An 18,978-nucleotide genomic window follows, 5' to 3' on the forward strand; every position below is an offset into this window, starting at 1 on the left:
GGTGATCAATAAAAATAAAAGTCAACAAAGTGTGAAATGTGATGATGGAGGGGAAAATTAGCAAAGGGAAATATTTAAATGATCTCTTGGATTTACAATATACATAGAATTTTATTTCTTTATGTTCAAATTTAAGCACTGTTTTTTCAAACTTTATCATATATCAAATTCATCTGGTGGGTTTGTTGAAACTTGAATTTCTGGCCCTTGCCCCTAGAGTTTATCAGCAGTAAACCTACAGTGATACCAAGAATTTGCAGTTCTAATCAGTTCCCAAGGGCTGCTGCTGCTCACCTGGGGATCCTTCATTTTATTTTATTTTCACTCCATTTTTCCTTCAGATTCATCAACAATATGGAAACCAGAAATCAAACAGATGTTTCCAATTTTTATCTCCTGGGATTGACAGATGATCCAGAACTACAGCTCCACATCTTCTTCCTGTTTCTGTCCATGTACCTGATCACTCTCCTGGGAAACCTGCTCATCATCCTGGCTGTCAGCTGTGACCCCCACATCCACACCCCCATGTACTTCTTCCTCTCCAACCTGTCCTTTACTGACATCTGCATGAGCACAGCCACGATCCCCAAAATGCTGGTCAACATCCAAGCACAAAATCAGAGCATCACATATTCAGGCTGCCTCACCCAGATGTGCTTCGTCATGGTTTTTGCCTTTCTGGAAAATTTTCTCCTTACTGTCATGGCTTATGACCGTTATGTGGCCATTTGTCACCCTTTAAGATACTCAATTATCATGAACCCACAAACCTGTGGCCTGCTGATTATATTCTCACTGTTGCTAAGCATTCTGAATGCTCTGCTCCTCAGTCTGACAGCATTGCGGCTGTCCTTTTGTAAGAACCTGGAAATCCCTCACTTTTTCTGTGAACTTGCTCAGGTTGTCAAGCTAACATGTTCTGATACTCACATCAATGACCTTTTGTTATATTTGGTGGGTAGCATATTTGGTGTCGTTCCCCTCTCTGGCATCATTTTCTCTTATACTCAAATTGTCTCCTCTGTTTTGAGAATGCCATCAGTGGGTGCAAAGCTGAAAGCTTTTTCCACCTGTGGGTCTCACTTGTCAGTTGTTTCCTTATTCTATGGGACAGGTTTTGGAGTTTATATAAGTTCTATCCTGACTGGCTCATCCAGGAAGACTGCAGTGGCTTCAGTTATGTACATTGTGGTTTCTCAGATGATGAACCCTTTTATCTACAGCCTGAGAAACAGGGACATGAAGGGAGCCTTGAGAAAACTCATCAATGGGACATCTTCTTTTCTGTGGTTGTGCCATCTACCTTTGCCTTGTGTTTATAGAGCGAGGCAAAATAATAGTTAATAGATATATGTAGAATATTCCATTTGTAAGTGGCAGAATATACATTTTTTTCAAGTGTGCATGGACATTCTGTAGCATAGATCATATGTGGATCATTGATATCCAACAAAAGAGGCAAGAATATGTAATGGGTAATTGACTATATGTATATAAATGAGTTATATATAAATAATACATATAAGAAAACTCCTGCAATAAAGGAGACCCAGGTTCAATCCCTGGGTCAGGAAGATCCCCTGGAGAAGGAAATGGCAACCCACTCCAGTATTCTTGCCTGGGAAATCCCATGAACAGAGGCACATTGTGAGCTACAGTGCATGGGGTCACAAAGAGTCAGACACAACTGAGAGACTAACAATTTCACACTTTCATGTATATATATTGCATGTATATATATATATATGTATATGTATATATATATATTGCATATATATATATATATATATACAATATTACTCAGCCATAGACAGGAATGAAATATTGCCATTTGCTACAGCATGAATGGACTTGGGGGTTACTATGATAGTGAAATTAGTCACAGAGAGAAAGACAAATAAAGTATGCTATCACTTACATGTGAAATCTAAAAAATAAAATGCATGAGTGGATGTAACAAAATTAAACAGACTCACAGATATTGAGAACCACCCAGTTGTTACTAGTGGGAAGAAGAAGGTAGGAGAGGCAAGAAATTGGCAAGGGCTTAAAAGGTACAAACTACTATGTATAAAATAAATTAGCTACAGGGATGTATTGTATTGTAAATGTAGCCAATATTTGATAATTCACTTCATTGTACAGCAGAAACCAACACAACACATACCCCCATAAAATATATAATAACTTTAAATGCAGATTAATTTATAAAAATTTTGAATGACTACATTGTACATCTGAAACTAATCTAATAATGTAAATCATTTACACCTCAGAAAAGATAAATAAACACTAGGGGTGCAATGTACAACATGATGACACAGTTAACACTGACGTACGATATATAGGAAAGTAGTTAATCTTTAAAGTAAGAAAATGTATTTTCCTTCTTTTTTCTGTCTTTTTATTGTATCTCTTGATTATGACTGTTAGCTGAACTTGTTGTGATAATCACTTCATAATATATGTAAATCAAATTATCTGCTGTATACCTCAAACTTATGCAATGATGTGTGTTAATTATTTCTCAATAAACTAAGAAAAAGGAAATATACAATGAAATTATTGTGGCAAAATTGGAAAAGGTGGATATGAACTCTGAAAAGGAATTAACTACCTATGTTGATTGAAACAAAGCTGTCCAAACAGAAGTGGAAAGAAGTAGATGGTGTGCAGCTACCTTGCCTCAGAGGGTCAGACATTGGCCATCATGAACTCATCCATTCTAGAGTCTTGATCTGGAAGGTCCAGGGATCAGCATGACACTAAAATAGCTTGTCTAATGAGGAGCTTTAGTTATTGATCCCCAGGGATGCAGAGATTGCAAGAGTCTCCCTGTGACCACCTCACTCAACGGTCCATGCTCAGTAAGGAAGCAGGACACGTGAACCTCCTTCCAGAGATGATCTTTCTTGACCTGGAGCCCGTTGCCTCAATCAGTTTGTCTGGTCCTTCTAAGGACAGATCTGCCTTCAAGATCCACGGGAGATATATCAAGCACCATACTTCAGTGATGTCAGCCAGGTAACACAAAGTCTCTTTAATATTGTTACACTATAATTTCTTACAGTAGAAGCAGTGAGGAGAGACATAAGATTAAAACCAAGACCCTCGTGACCCCCAACAAACTCTGACTCTGTTTTTGACATGTTCACATATATGTTTGTATGAATTCTCACCAAGGACTTTTTCCACTGGGATCATACACTCTCTCTATAATGGCAGGACCCATTTTTCTCCTGAGTAGAAATCCTCCCCCTCACAAACATGGGTGCTATAAAATGTTCAGATGTTTACTTTAAATCTTGTGCTGGTGGTGAAGGGGTCTGTACAATGTATTAGTTTGCTGTGCTGTGTGCTTAGTCACTTAGTCATGTCTGACTCTTTGTGACCCCATGGACTGCAGCCCACCAGGCTCCTCTGTCTATGGGAATTCTCCAGGCAAGAATACTGGAGTGGGTTGCCATGCCCTTCTCCAGGGGGTCTTCCCACTCCAGGGACTGAACCCAGGTCTCCCAGGCATTCTTTACCATCTGAGCCCCCAGGAAGCTAGCGCTGCCATAGCAGAGTAGCACAGACTGGGTGGCTTAATAACAAAGTTATTGTCACAGTTCTGGAGATTGGAAGCCTAGATGAAGGTGTCAGCAAGACTGGTTTCTTTTGAGGCCATTTTTCTTGGCTTGTAGCTGGCCATATTCTCTTCATGTGGTCTTTCCTCTGTATGCATGTATGCAAATCTCTCGTTGAATTAAGGTTCACCTTAATGATTCCATTTTAACCAAATTACCTCTTCAAAGATCTTATCTCAAATACAGTCATATTCTAAATATTAGGATATCAGTATATGAATGAAATTAAATTAAAATACACTTGCTTCTTGGAGGGAAAGCTATGACAAACCTAGACTGCATAATAAAAAGCAAAGACATCACTTTGCTGACAAAATTCCACATAGTCAAACCTATGGTCTTTCCAGTAGTCTTGTACAGATGTGAAACTTGGATTATAAAGAAGGCTGAGTATGGAAAGATTGAAGCTTTTGATTTGTGGTGCTGGAGAAGACTCTTGAGAGACCTTTGGACTGCAAGGAGATCAAACCAGTGTATCCTAAAGGAAATCAACCCTGAGTACTCCTTGGAAGGATGGGTGCTGAAGCTCCAACACTTTGGCCACCTGATACAAACAGTCAACTCATTGGAAAAGACCCTGATGCTAGAAAAGCTCAGTTCAGTCATTCATGTCAGACTCTTTGTGACCCTGTATACTGCAGCACATCAGGCTTCCCTGTCCATCACCAACTCCTGGAGCTTGCTCAAACTCATGTCCATTGAGTTGGTGATGTCATCCAACCATCTCATCCTCTGTCATCTCCTTCTTGTCCTGCCTTCAACCTTTCCCAGCATCAGGGTCTTTTCTAATGAGTCATTGATTCTTTGCATCAGGTGGCCAAAGTACTGGAGCTTCAATTTTCAGCATCAGTCCTTCCAATGAATATTAAGGGTTGATTTCCTTTAGAACTGACTGGCTTGATCTCCCTGCAGTCCAAGGGACTCTCAAGAGTCTTCTCCAACACCACAGTTCAAAAGCGTCAATTCTTCAGTGCTCAGCTTTCTTTATGGTACAACTCTCACATCTATACATGACTAGTGGAAAAAGCATAGTTTAGACTATACAGACCTCTGTCAGCAGAGTAATGTCTCTGCTTTTTAATATGCTGTCTAGGTTGGTCATAGCTTTTCTTCCAAGGAGTAAACATCTTTAAATTTCATGGCTGAAGTCACCATTTGCAGTGATTTTGGAGCCCAAGAAAATAAAGTCTGTCACTGTTTCTGAGGAGGTCTTACAAATAGCTGAGAAAAGAAGAGAAGCTAAAGGCAAAGGAGAAAAGGAAAGGTATACCCATTTTAATGCAGATTTCCAAAGAATAGCAAGGAGAGATAAGAAAGACTTCCTCAATGATCAGTGCAAAGAAATAGAGGAAAACAATAGAATGGGAGATCTCTTCAAGAAAATTAGAGATACAAAGGGAACATTTCATGCAAAGATGGGCACAATAAAGGAAGAAACAGTGTGGGACTAACAGAAACAGAAGCTATTAAGAAGAGGTGGCAAGAATACACAGAAGAACTATACAAAAAAGATCTTCATGACCCAGAAACCACAATGGTGTGATCACTCATCTAGAGCCAGACATCTTGGAATGCAAAGTCATAGGAAGCATCACTACAAACAAAGCTACTGGAGGTGATGGAATTCCAGTTGAGCTATGTCAAATCCTGAAAGATGATGCTGTTAAAGTGCTGCAATCAATATGCCAGCAAATCTGGAAAACTCAGCAGTGGTCACAGGACTGGAAAAAGCCGGTTTTCATTCCAATCCCAAAGAAAGGCAATGCCAAGAATGTTCAAACTACCTCACAATTGCACTCATCTCACACACTAGCAAAGTAATGCTCAAAATTCTCCAAGTGAGTCTTCAACAGTATGTGAACCATGAACTTCCAGATGTTTAAGCTGTATTTAGAAAAGGCAGTGGAACCAGAGATCAAATTGTCAACATCTGTTGTATCATCAAAAAATCAAGAAAGCTCCAGAAAAAAACATATACTTCTGCTTTATTGACTATGCCAAAGCCTTTCACTGTGTGAATCACCACAAACTGTGGAAAATTCTGAAAGAGATGGGAATACCAGACCTCCTTACCTGCCTTCTGAGAAATCTGTATGCAGGTCAAGAAGCAACAGTTAAAACTGGACATGGAACAACAGACTGGCTGCAAATAGGGCAAGAAGTATGTCAAGGCTGTATACTGTCACCCTGCTTATTTAACTTATATGCAGAGTACATCATGCAAAATGCCAGGCTGGTTGAAGCACAAGCTGGAATCAAGATTGCCTGGAGAAATAACAATAACCTCAGACACGCAGATGGCAGAAAGTGAAGAAGAACTAAAGAGTCTCTTGATGAAAGTGAAAGAGGAGAGTGAAAAAGCTGGCTTAAAACTCAACATTCAAAAAAGGAAGATCATGGCATCCTGTCCCATCACTTCATGGCAAATAGATGGGGAAACAATGGAAACAGTGAGAGACGTTATTTTGGGGGGCTCACAAATCACTGCAGATGGTGACTGCAGCCATGAAATTAAAAGATGCTTGCTCTTTGGAAGAAAAGCTATGACAAACATAGATAGCATGTTAAAAAACAGAGACATTTGGATAGCAGCGAGTTGCCAGTCCAGGTTCGATGCGCGATACTGGATGCTTGGGGCTAGTGCACTGGGACGACCCAGAGGGATGGTATGGGGAGGGAGGAGGGAGGAGGGTTCAGGATGGGGAACACATGTATACCTGTGGCGGATTCATTTTGATATTTGGCAAAACTAATACAATTATGTAAAGTTTAAAAAAAAAAAAAAAAAAACAGAGACATTACTTTGCCAACAAAGGTCCATCTAGTCAAAGCTATGGTTTTTCCAGTAGTCATGTATGGATGTGAGAGTTGGATTATAAATAAAGCTGAGCAACAAATAATTGACACTTTTGAACTGTAGTGTTGGAGAAGACTCTTGAGAGTCCCTTGGACTGCAAGGAGATCCAACTACTCAATCCTAAAGGAATTCAGTCCTGAATATTCATTGGAAAGACTGATGCTGAAGCTGAATCTCCAATGCTTTGGCCACTTGATGTGAAGAACTGACTCATTGGAAAAGACCCTGATGCTGGGAACGACTGAAGGCAGGACAACAACGGGATGACAGAGGATGGGATGGTTGGATGGCATCACTGACTCAATGGACTTGAGTTTGAGAAGTCTCCAGGAGTTGGTGATGGATAGGGAAGCCTGGTGTGCTGTAGTCCATGTGGTTGCAGAGTTGGACATGATTTGAGTGACTGAACTGAAGTGAACTGAACTGTTTCCATTATTTCGCCATCTATTTGCCATGAAGTTATGGGACTGGATGCCATGATCTTCCTTTTTTGAATGCTGAGTTTTAAGCCAGGTTTTTCACTCTCCTCTTTCACTTTCATCAAAAGGCTCTTTAGTTCCATTTCTCTTCCTGCCATAAGGGTGGTGTCATCTGCATAACTGAGGTTATTGATACTTCTCCCAGCAAACTTGATTCCAGCTTGTGTTTCATCCAGCCCAGCATTTCTCATGATATATTCTGCATGAAAATTAAATAAGCAGGGTGACAATATACAGTCTTGATGTACTCCTTTTCCAATTTGGAACCAGTTCGTTGTTCCATGTCCGGTTCTAACTGTTGCTTCTTGACCTGCATACAGATTTCTCAAGAGGAAACATTCCCATTACTCAATGAGGATACTAGGTTACTCATTTAGTTGGACAAGTTTCTGTTTTCATAAAACAAGTAGTAGAGTCTGAGTCCATTAATTAACTCCATTAATTAATTAACTCCACTAATTTCAGAGTTCTGAGTCTAAGTACTCTTCCAAGCAATAAGGGCTGTCAAGACCACATTTGTCTGCCTCCCCAACCCCCGTGGCCCCCCACCCCCAGAGACTGAGAGGCCTTCCCTGGTGACTCAGATTCTGCCTGCAGTGTAGGAGAACCTGGGCTCTCAAGATCCCTGAAGAAAGTATATGGCTATCCACTCAGTATTCTTGCCTGGAGAACTCCATGGACTGAGAAGCCTGGAGGGCTACAGTCCATGGGGTCACAAAGAGTCAGACATGACTAAGCCACTAACAATAACTAACTAACTAGGAGAGGGAGAACCTCTGCTTACAGGGACACTCCTTCTAGGATGTTTGACATTTAGTGTTATCTTGTAGTATTCTTGTTATCTTCTAAATACTAGCAAATTATTGCTATTTTCATCTGGATGTTTTAGGAGCCTATGTATTCAGTTTTTTCCTTTCACTCATACTCAGCTTTAAAAAAAAAAATCATATGCCAGTTACCAGCTTAAGGGATGAACTTCCTTCATAATTTTATTCATAATTATGAATAAATAAACAGAATTTGTAATTTTATTCTTATATTTCTTTTTGTTTGAAGTTGTATAATAATTAAGAAGAAATGCAGCAATGTCTTCTTCATTTTAGGGGCTTTGTAGGTGGTGCAGTGATAAAGAATCTGCCTTTCAACACAGGAGATGCTGGAAATGTGGATTTGATCCCTGGGTTGGGAAGATCCCCTGGAGAAGGGAATGTCTACCCACTCAGTAGTCTTGCCTGGAGAATTCCATGGAGAGAAGAGCCTGGCGGGCTACAGTTCATGAGGTCTCGAGGGATCAGACATGACTGAGCACACACATTTCTTTTTTTTTTTAATATAAATTTATTTATTTTAATTGGAGGTTAATTACTTTATAATATTGTATTGGTTTTGCCATACATCAACATGAATCTGCCACAGGTATACACGTGTTCCCCATCCCGAACCCCCCCTCCCGCCTCCCTCCCTGTATCCTCCCTCTGGGTCATCTCAGTGCACCAGCCCCAAGCATCTAGTATCATGCATCAAACCTGGACTGGCAACTCGTTTCATATATGATATTATACATGTTTCAATGTTATTCTCCCAAATCATCCCACCCTCTCCCTCTCCCACAGAGTCCAAAAGACTGTTCTATACATCTGTGTCTCTTTTGCTGTCTCACATACAGGGTTATCGTTACCATCTTTCTAAATTCCATATATATGTGTTAGTATACTGTATTGGTGTTTTTCTTTCTGGCTTACTTCACTCTGTATAATAGGCTCCAGTTTCATCCACCTCATTAGAACTGATTCAAATGTATTCTTTTTTAATATCTGAGTAATACTCCATTGTGTATATGTACCACAGCTTTCTTATCCATTCATCTGCTGATGGACATCTAGGTTGCTTCCATGTCCTGGCTATTATAAACAGTGCTGTGGTGAATATTGGGGTACATGTGTCTCTTTCAATTCTGGTTTCCTTGGTGTGTATGCCAAGCAGTGGGATTTCTAGGTCATAAGGCAGTTCTATTTCCAGTTTTTTAAGGAATCTCCACACTGTTCTCCATAGTGGCTGTACTAGTTTGCATTCCCACCAACAGTGTAAGAGGGTTCCCTTTTTTCCACACCCTCTCCAGCATTTATTGCTGTAGACTTTTGGATCCAGCCATTCTGACTGGCATGAAATGATACCTCATTGTGGTTTTGATTTGCATTTCTCTGATAATGAGTGATGTTGAGCATCTTTTCATGTGTTTGTTAGCCATCTGTATGTCATCTTTGGAGAAATGTCTATTTAGTTCTTTGGCCCAGAAGAAGTAAAACTCTCACTGTTTGCAGATGACATGATCCTCTACATAGAGAACCCTAAAGACTCCACCAGAAAATTACTAGAGCTAATCAATGAATATAGTAAAGTTGTACAATATAAATAAACACACAGAAATCCCTTGCATTCCTATACACTAATAATGAGAAAATAGGAAGAGAAATTAAGGAAACAATTCCATTCACCATTGCAACAAAAAGAATAAAATACTTAGGAATATATCTACCTAAAGAAACTAAAGATCTATATATAGAAAACTATAAAACACTGGTGAAAGAAATCAATGAGGACAATAATAGATGGAGAAATATACCATGTTCATGGATTGGAAGAATCAATATAGTGAAAATGAGTATACTACCCAAAGCAATTTATAGATTCAAAGCAATCCCTATCAAGCTACCAACAGTATTCTTCACAGAGCTAGAACAAATAATTTCACAATTTGTATGGAAACACAAAAAACCTCAAATAGCCAAAGCAATCTTGAGAAAGAAGAATGGAACTGGAGGAATCAACATGCCTGACTTCAGGCTCTACTACAAAGCCAGAGTCATCAAGACAGACAGTATGGTACTGGTACAAAGACAGAAATATAGATCAATTGGAACAAAATAGAAAGTCCAGAGATAAATCCACGCACCTATGGACACCTTATCTTTGACAAAGGAGGCAAGAATATACAATGGATTAAAGACAATCTCTTTAACAAGTGGTGCTGGGAAAGCTGGGCAACTTGTAGAAGAATGAAACTAGAACACTTTCTAACACCATACACAAAAATAAACTCAAAGTGGATTAAAGATCTAAATGGAAGACCAGAAAATATAAAACTCCTAGAGGAGAACATAGGCAAAACACTCTCCGACATACATCACAGCAAGATCCTCTATGAACCACCTCCCAGAATATTGGAAATAAAAGCAAAAATAAACAAATGGGACCTAATTAAACTTAAAAGCTTCTGCACATCAAAGGAAACTATCAGCAAGGTGAAAAGACAGCCTTCAGAATGGGAGAAAATAATAGCAAATGAAGCAACTGACAAACAACTACTCTCAAAAATATACAAGCAACTCCTACAGCTCAATTCCAGAAAAATAAATGACCCAATCAAAAATTGGGCCAAAGAACTAAATAGACATTTCTCCAAAGAAGACATACAGATGGCTAACAAACACATTTCTTTATTTTACTCTCAGCACTTGCCACAGTGTGTGAGGTTATCAGTGCTTAACAAAATATTTTGGCTAATAAAGTAAGTGGAGGGAGAAATAGGCAGAAGAGAAGATTCAATTATTTTCTTGGGTTCATTATATAGATGAGTGTTTTTCTAGAGAAGTGGGTTTCAAAATTCATTGTTTGGCAGAATCATCTAGAGACCTTATTAAAAATGTTAATTGTTAGTCCTTATTTCTAGTGTTTGTCATCAGGGAATCAGGAACAGGGCCCAAGAATGGTTATTTTGAAAAAGTTCCAAAGTAATTTTAATGCTGCAGCTAGCCCATAGATTATAAATTTTATTGTTTCTCCACCTGATATTTTCCATCCGATTTCTTCATAACAAGGAATCAGGAAATCAAACAGAAGTTTCAGATTTCCTTCTCCTGGAAATGGCAGAAGATCCTGAACTCCAGCTTATCCTCTTCACTGTTCCTGTCCATATACATGGTCACTGTTCTTGGAAACCTGCTTGGCATCCTGGCTGTCATCTCTGATTCCCACCTCTGCACACCCATGTATTACTTTCTTTCAAATCTTTCCTTTGCTGACATCTGTTTAAGCATAACCACCATCCCAAAGATGCTTGTCAATAAGTAAGCACAGAATGAGAGCACCACTTCTGCAAGCTGCCTCACCCAAATGGCTTTTTTCCTGTTTTTGACCTGTTGGGAGAATTTTCTTCTTGCTATTATGGCCTATGATTGCTATGTGATCATTTATCAACCCCTAAGGTACATGTCTGGGCTTCCCACATGGCTCCGTAGTAAAGCATCTGCCTGCCAATACAGGGGACATAAGAGACTCAAGTTCAACCCTTGAGTCAGGAAGACCCCCTGGAGGAGGGCATGACAACCCACTCCAGTATTCTTGCCTGGAGAATTTCATGGACAGATAAGCCTGGCAGGATATAGTCCATGGGGTTGCATGTAGTCAAACATGACTGAAGTGACTTAGCACACATGCATGCAGAAGGGACATAGTTATCACGAGCCCTCCTTTCTGTGTTCTGCTGATTCTATTCCTTCTGTTCTTTAGCATTATGAATGCCCTGCTCCACAGTCCAATGGCACTGAGGCTGTCCTTCGGCAGAGACCTGGAAATTCTTCACTCATTCTGTGAGTTTCCTCAGGTCATCAAGCTGGCCTGTTTTGATACCCTCATCAACAACATTCTAATACATTTCATGGGTAGCTTATTTGGGGTGTTTCTGTCTCTGGGACCATTTTCTCGTATACTCTAATTGTCTCCTCTGTTTTGAGAATGTCATCAATGAATAGAAAGTATAAAGCCTTTTCCACTTGTGGGTCTCATCTGTTGGTTGTTTCCTTGTTCTGTTGAACAGCTCATGGGGTTTACATTAGTTCTGCAGTTACTGGCTTGCCCAGAAAAATTGCAGTAGTCTCACTGAGATACATTGTGGTCCTTAAATAATGAACCCATTTATTTACATCATTTATTTACAGCCTGAGAAACAGGGACAAGAAGGAATCCTTGAGGAAACTCATTGATATGTTGCCTTTTTTTGTTCTGTGATTACATTGTCTTTGGGTGGGGGTGCGGGCTTGGTTTTCTCAAGTCAAAATGATAGGCACCCTAGATGAACCAGAATACTTGATTCTTCCATTGTACAATTCCTCCAAAATGACTAGATGGAGTCATATTTAAACTATTGCAACTTGGACTCAGAGCCCAACTTTGCTTTTAGTCTAGCTCTGGGATGTTTGTCACAACATTTCAATTCTCCATACTCTATTTCTTTGCTCATGTTCTATAGAAGCAGTATGACCCAGGAGTTCTAGTTTGAGTGACTTTTGTTTGTGATGACTCTCAGAAAAGGAAAGTTGTAGGAGGTGGATGAGGCAGGGGGCTGGGGTGGGGGTTGAGGGAGGAATGAAGGAAGCTGTGGTCCTGAATTGAGACTAGCTTCTGTTTGACTATGGAAAGGGCCATGACAATCATACCTTAGAATTATCCCTCCCATGAGGCAAGGGAAATGAGTTCACATCACACATCACATCACAGTCACTGGTGAATAGCATCCTTCTGAGGCACCAGTAGCATCCACTATAATCAGTTTCAATATCTATAAAATTGTCATCATCCTTGGTGGTTGAGGTGATTGTGAGATATCTGAAATTTATCAGTGAGGAGACTTCAGTTGTAATAAGAAAAAGGAAACTTTTGTCTAATATATTAAACAATAAAGAAAGTTATCTTTCATGACAAAGACTTCAGAGATCATCAGGAACAAGAGCTAAGTACTCATCCACTCCTGCATGAGATGCCCTTATCCTCAGATTGTTCTCCACAAAGATGGTGACAGTAAATTAAAATGTTAGACTTGGACATGAAGCCCAAAGATAGAAAACTGACTTTCCTTCCCTGAGCCAGTTTTTAATAGATCTTTCTATGAGTCTGCCAGAACATCTCTGTAGTGAGTTTGAATAGTAGCTCCCAAAACAATATGTCCACTTCCTATTCTTCCTATCTTGTGAATCTTACTTTATATGACAACAGGGTGAATGTTACTTATTTGGAAAAAGAGTCTTTTCAGTGAAAGAGTTTATCCAAGATTATCTGGATAGCCTTTAAATGTAGTCACAGATATCCTTATTAGAAAGACAGAAGTAGAAAAGACACAGGAAAAAAGGAAGGGGAAAATATCTCAATATCAATGAATCAGACTTAACTTGTGGATGAGTTAATCTTGATTTAATTATATTTGATAAAAATGAAGGTAATTTTAGAAAAGCAGAGATGTTTCAATGGATATCAAATTCTAATTCTTTATTGAAGTCAGTAGTCACTAAGACTCACTTCTCAGATAATTCCTTTCTGTTATGTTACATTGTGCAAACTTTAAGTAAATTATTAAAAGAATACTCTAAGTTTATTTCTGAAGCTTAAGCCAATAATGTATCCTTGGATGAAGATCAGATGCCCCATGGTCTACAACCAAGAGATTAACACCCAGGCTGTGGTCATTTAAATTTAAATACTCCCTTAGGCTGGGGACAGTTAAACCATGCTGGGGGTAATCAGTCTAATAACAGTAGGAAATTGGGCTAGATGCCTTATGGGCAATGCCAATATATAGCTTCCCTTAAAGGTAAGGATTGGTATAGAACAGGTAAATTCAGATGATCTCGAATATACTGGGCTGCTTCTAAAGACAATTCTTGACCAAAATTCTTACTTATGACCTCATTAATATTGCTAGCTATCTTATTTTTATATTGCCCATTTTTACAAAATTGTTTCTTTCATTACCAAACGTGTGACTAAGCCTCTGATAAAATGATGATATAAAACTTCATATGAGATTGATGATTGTCATAGTGTAATTCTAGATAGGGGAAGAAATAACAAGAGGGAATATTTTCCTAGACCAAAAGAGACTAGGAAGAAGGTGGTCCAGAGACTTCCAGCTACTGTTAATAAGGCCTAGTCCAGTAATAGCACATTGAGTGGCCTATCAGAGAAATCTCTGCCAGATCTGAGAATGAACACTCCTAGAGTTGTGGGACAAAAGAGTCATGAAATGCCCCCCAAACCACGGTTGAATTCATTACCCTGAAGGGGCCCTGATAACTGAAAACTGGGCACTTCCCATCTGCCTCTCTTAGGATTAGGTCAGTGGCTACTACAGCCACTGACTTTCAACACATTTTGAAATGAATCCAAGGTGGGGAACTTGAATGAGGTGCTTTATGTTCTGGAAGAACTGCAGAACAGGCCTTCAGAGAGTTTCTTTCAGGAAAGATTTTATGAGCTCAGATTCTTGTATCTTCTCATAATGAAAAAAAGTACTGAAGTCATTAATGGTGACATCTGTTTTGGCCATTAAGGAGATAAATGCAATTGAAAGTAAAAATGGAATAGCTGTAGTTCAGACATCCAAAGTAATAATACTAGTTGGCATTATGAACATGATTTATGAAAAGTCCTTGTATAGCTAAGAGCTTCAGTTTTCTGAGCTGTGGCAGACTTGGGATGTCACCAGCCATTCTCAAAACAATGTCTGCTGGCAGCTGGTAGCTGCAACCTTATGGGTTCAAGGTGTCCTCTTGCAACTAGAATTTTTTGGAAAATGAAATTGCTTTAGATCAGATATTAGTAGAAAAAGGAGACAGGTAATGGCTAATAGTTTCTGATATGTGTATGTTAATACCACACTGGAAGTTAAAACCTCCTTAGATAAAAGTAAACAACTGGCTACCTGGCTGCAATTCTCCCCAAGGTGAGAGGTCCAGATTGGGTTTCAGGCTTATCTCAGGGAATGAACTTTATTTTGTCAGTTAAAATTCCAGTTTTCACTCCTCCAACTACTTCTAACTGAATATCTTACACCAAAATAGTGAACCAAGGAAGTGGGATTGAGATCATACAAGACTTAGATCCAGGATTTGGAACTCAGAAATATTTCCAATTAAGTGTATATTCTCCAAATTGAGGGAGAACTATGCCCCCATTTTACCCACTCTTGATTGGGAAATCCCATGGACAGAGGAGATTGCCAGGCTGCAGTTCACGGGGTCACAAAGAGTCAGACACGACTTAGCAAGTAAACAACAACAACAATAACTGCCCCATTTTAGCAGGAAGTGACCAGAACCATTGTTGCACAGTTTCCTGAATTGAAACTGAAGAGGACTCTGTGGGACTCCAGAGTACAAATCCTTTCTGCATCCCCTGTTTCTTATTTGTAGGCTCATTCAGCCTCTTTGATCTTCCCTGAGTTTCAAAGGGCAGATTCAGACAGTTGCTAATCAGGAAAGGGAGGGGATGCAGAAACATGGGAAAGTGAAAGTGTGAGTCACTCAGTCCCATGTCAGACTCATTGCAACCCCTTGGACTGTAATCCTCCAGGTTCCTCTGTCCTTGGAATTCTCCAGGCAGGAATATTGGAGTGGGTAGCCATTCCCTTCTCCAGGGGATCGTCCCAACCCAGGGATTGAATCCAGGTCTTCTGCATTGCAGGAAGATTCTTTACTATCTAGGCCACAAGGAAAGCCAACAGAAACATGGAAGGAGCAGTCAAATGGTGGTGCAGGCTTGGGGCAAGGTGCTGGTTCCTCCTCAAAGAGTATATATAACACTACCTTTGAGTTCTGAAGAACTGTATCCCTGATCCAGGAGGAGGATGGTAGCTTCAGGCTGAGTGCAAGATTCCTGGAGCACTGCCCTGTTACCTCAACACCAAATGATCAGAAGAAAGTCATACACTCTGTAGCCCTCACTCCCAATTTTTCTTTCCTTTTCTGGACACAGTGATGACATCCTGTTAGGCCTCTTGTTTGGCCCCTGTCTGTTACAAGTACTTATATCTCTGACAGTTTCAGGCTAAATTTTTGTTACTACAAGGGTGGATGTCAGTTTCAGACATAAGATACCTCGATTTAGAACAGGTGGAGAGAAACTTCTACTCTACTAGGCAGGACAATGTTCATTCTCAACAGAAAGCAGTTACAGAAGAAAAATCTCTGCTCCAATTCTCAAGAAGTTATCTTCAGTATGAAGTCCTGATGGAGGAGGGGGTTGGGGGGCAGATTTTTAGGGGAACCACTGACTGAAACCACCAACCCTGGCCAAGCATGAGAATAACCACTTGTTTGGGTTATCTTTCAATGGGAGTTCCTGTTAAGGGATGCAGAACTAAAAAGCTACGACCAACTGAAAGAATATGGGAAAGGTCAAAAGTAGGTAGGGATGCAGTCTATATGTCCTACTGACCTCCTGGGATCCTTCTTGCTGGAATCTATCTTGGTTGAGTAATGCATGCCACCAGGAAGGACCCTGAGTCAGAATGATTGGCCAGAGACAACCCAGAAACTAACCCCATTACCATAAAACCTGAAACTGTGAACTATGTGGCAGAGTAGTTCTGAATTCCCTTACTCTGCTTCATTCTGCCCAAGCACCCTTTTCCAATAAAGCTTTTCCACTCTTGCTTTGTCAGCATGTGTGTCTCCTTGGACAATGCATTTCCAAGTATTAGACAAGAGTCCTCTCAGACCCTCTCTCCTCTTTTGGTTTTGCAGCCATAAACCACTATTCATCTCCAACACTATTCCATCTTCCCCAACTGAAATTTGTCTCCATTAAACCCTAACTCCCCATTCTTCCTCCCAAAGATTCTGGCAACGACCATTCTAATCTCTATCTGTATGAGTTTGACTACTTTTGGTACCTCCTAGAAATGGAACCATTCTATTTTTCCGTATTATGTCTGACTATGTAATATGACCAGGAAGAAGTTAGATGGAATGGCAAGGAGAATTATTAGAAAAATTGAGAATTGTCTTTGCTCTAGAAGGTAGTCTCTCATCATTCTTGGGAAATCATAATCCTATTTCCCAAAAGTACTAGTTGAAAACTCAGTGTTATAGTGTCCAAATTCAGTCCCAAAATATCCTGGTTAAACAGGAAATTAGTCAACCTACTTGCTCAAAAATCTGAACAACATTATTAAGAAACAAAAATATACTTAAGGTAGGGTTTAAATCCACCTAACAAATGGTGGTGGGGGGGGGGGCAAATAATATGAAACCTATAAAAACAGAAAATAACAACAAAAAAAGCTATTATTATTTTGTAATCATAGAAACAATACTGCTCATGACCAAGGGTCTGATATAATACATAAGAAAATTGAGAAGGGTATACTGATGTGCTATGCAAAATCCTGAATGGGCTATGACTCACATGGAGTGTCCAAATGATGTTACAATTCCATTACTATTCTAAGTAATTACTATTCTAAGTAATTCTACTATTTCCAGCTATTCTAAGAGGAAAAATTTTGTGGACTGAAAGATGAAAGCCAGATAGGTATATATACACTATGGAGCTGCAGATTCAAATCATTTGTTGCATATATGTGATTTTACTGCCTTTTCCAGTCTTATGAACCCAAAACAATATGGAACATGTGTTGAGATTAGATTATTCTGCAGAAAATCCTCCACAGGAGGATTGAAATTAGGCTTTTCTGATGATAATTCTCCACAGGGCACTCTTGATGTCCTTGTTCCTTAGACTGTAGATGAAGGGGTTCAGCATAGGGGTGACTACAGTGTACATCACCGAGGCCACTGCACTCTTCCTGGGGGAAGATAAGACAGTTGAACTAACGTACATCCCAAGGCCTGTTCCAAAAAATAAGCAAACAACTGACAGGTGAGAGCCACAGGTGGAGAAGGCTTTGTACTTTCCATCTGATGAGGAGACTCTTAGAATGGAGGATATAATTCGAGCATAAGAGTAAAGGATTCCTAAGAGTGGAACTCCACCGAAGATAGTACCAATGAAATAGATTAATAGGTTACTGATGGAGGTGTTGGAACAGGCAAGGTTGACAAGTTGAGGAGGATCACAAAAGAAATGAGGGATTTTTACATTTGCGCAGAAGGTAAGCTGTAACATCATCAAGTAGTGCAGCAGGGAGGTCAAAAAGCTGATGAAAAATGATGCCAGGACCAACACGCCACAGGTACGGGGATTCATGATGACCAGGTAGTGTAGAGGGTTACAAATGGCCACCAACCGATCATAGGCCATCACTGTCAGGAGGAGACTCTCCAAAAATGCAAAAAGAGAAAAAAAGGTTAACTGAGTCAGACACCCTCTATAGGTGATGGATTTGTTGTATGTCTGGAGGTTCACCAGCATCTTGGGGATGGTGGTGGTGCTGATACTGATGTCAGCCAAGGACAAACTGGAGAGGAAGAAATACATTGGGATGTGGAGGTGGGGATCAGAGCTGATGACTAGGATGATGAGCAGGTTCCCAAACAGGGTCATCAGGTACAGGGACAGGAAGAGCCCAAAAAGAAGGAGCTGCAGGTTTGGATCATCTGAGAGGCCCAGGAGGAGGAATTCTGAGACACCTGTTAGATTCTGTGATTCCATGTAGATGGACCACCTTTTGAAAAAGAAGAGAGTGTTTAATACAGGAAATAAATATACAGGAACCTGAATAAATGTCCATACTTTGGATTCAAACAATTCACATATAATGTATTCAGACTTGAGTATCAAACACGGAAGTACATGCAGCAGTATTTCTCAATTAAGAGCTCTTCTTTATTGATGCCAAGAATATTCACTTGTCTATACACCCATTTTAGAGTCATGGGGCCAAAGAATATGAGTGAAGTAAGGAGATTGTGAAATAACAAGTCCATACACACAGCAAATTATGTGCCCCCTACTTTTGAAGGGAAAATATAGAATAAAATGTATTTTCCTTCTTAAAAATATAGTTCTAATTAAAGTACATTACAGTGGAAATGACTGATGGCATCACTGACTCAATGGACATGGGTTTGGGTGGATTCTGGGAGTTGATGATGGACAAGGAGGCCTGACGTGTTGCAGTTCATGGGGTCGCAAAGAGTCGGACCCAACTGAGCGACTAAACTGAACTGAACTGAACAGTGGAAATAGATGGGGAAACAATGAAAACAGTGAGAGA

At 39.8% G+C, this 18,978-nt stretch overlaps 2 protein-coding genes and 1 pseudogene across 2 annotated transcripts; 2 read left to right on the forward strand and 1 right to left on the reverse strand.

The window, feature by feature from the left end:
* Positions 1 to 277: 277 nt before the first annotated feature.
* OR7G52 (olfactory receptor family 7 subfamily G member 52) lies at positions 278 to 1,347 on the forward strand. The gene has a single exon (XM_002688807.4). It carries the CDS (start codon positions 355 to 357, stop codon positions 1,345 to 1,347), a length of 993 nt encoding a protein of 330 aa, XP_002688853.2. The 5' UTR covers positions 278 to 354.
* A 519-nt stretch (positions 1,348 to 1,866) lies between these two features.
* On the forward strand, positions 1,867 to 11,986 carry LOC100138196 (olfactory receptor 7G2-like; annotated as a pseudogene).
* Positions 11,987 to 17,483: 5,497 nt separating this feature from the next.
* Positions 17,484 to 18,413, reverse strand: OR7E200 (olfactory receptor family 7 subfamily E member 200). Its single transcript, NM_001389955.1, has one exon. It carries the CDS (start codon positions 18,411 to 18,413, stop codon positions 17,484 to 17,486), a length of 930 nt encoding a protein of 309 aa, NP_001376884.1.
* Between the last annotated feature and the right edge of the window lie 565 nt (positions 18,414 to 18,978).

The sequence above is a fragment of the Bos taurus genome, chromosome 7 (assembly GCF_002263795.3).
Source record: "Bos taurus isolate L1 Dominette 01449 registration number 42190680 breed Hereford chromosome 7, ARS-UCD2.0, whole genome shotgun sequence".
NCBI lineage: Eukaryota > Metazoa > Chordata > Mammalia > Artiodactyla > Bovidae > Bos > Bos taurus.

Bases quoted from the DNA above. Each gene is read 5' to 3' on its own strand.
- OR7G52 (XM_002688807.4), top strand. From the start codon at position 355: ATGGAAACCAGAAATCAAACAGATGTTTCCAATTTTTATCTCCTGGGA.
- OR7E200 (NM_001389955.1), bottom strand. From the start codon at position 18,413: ATGGAATCACAGAATCTAACAGGTGTCTCAGAATTCCTCCTCCTGGGC.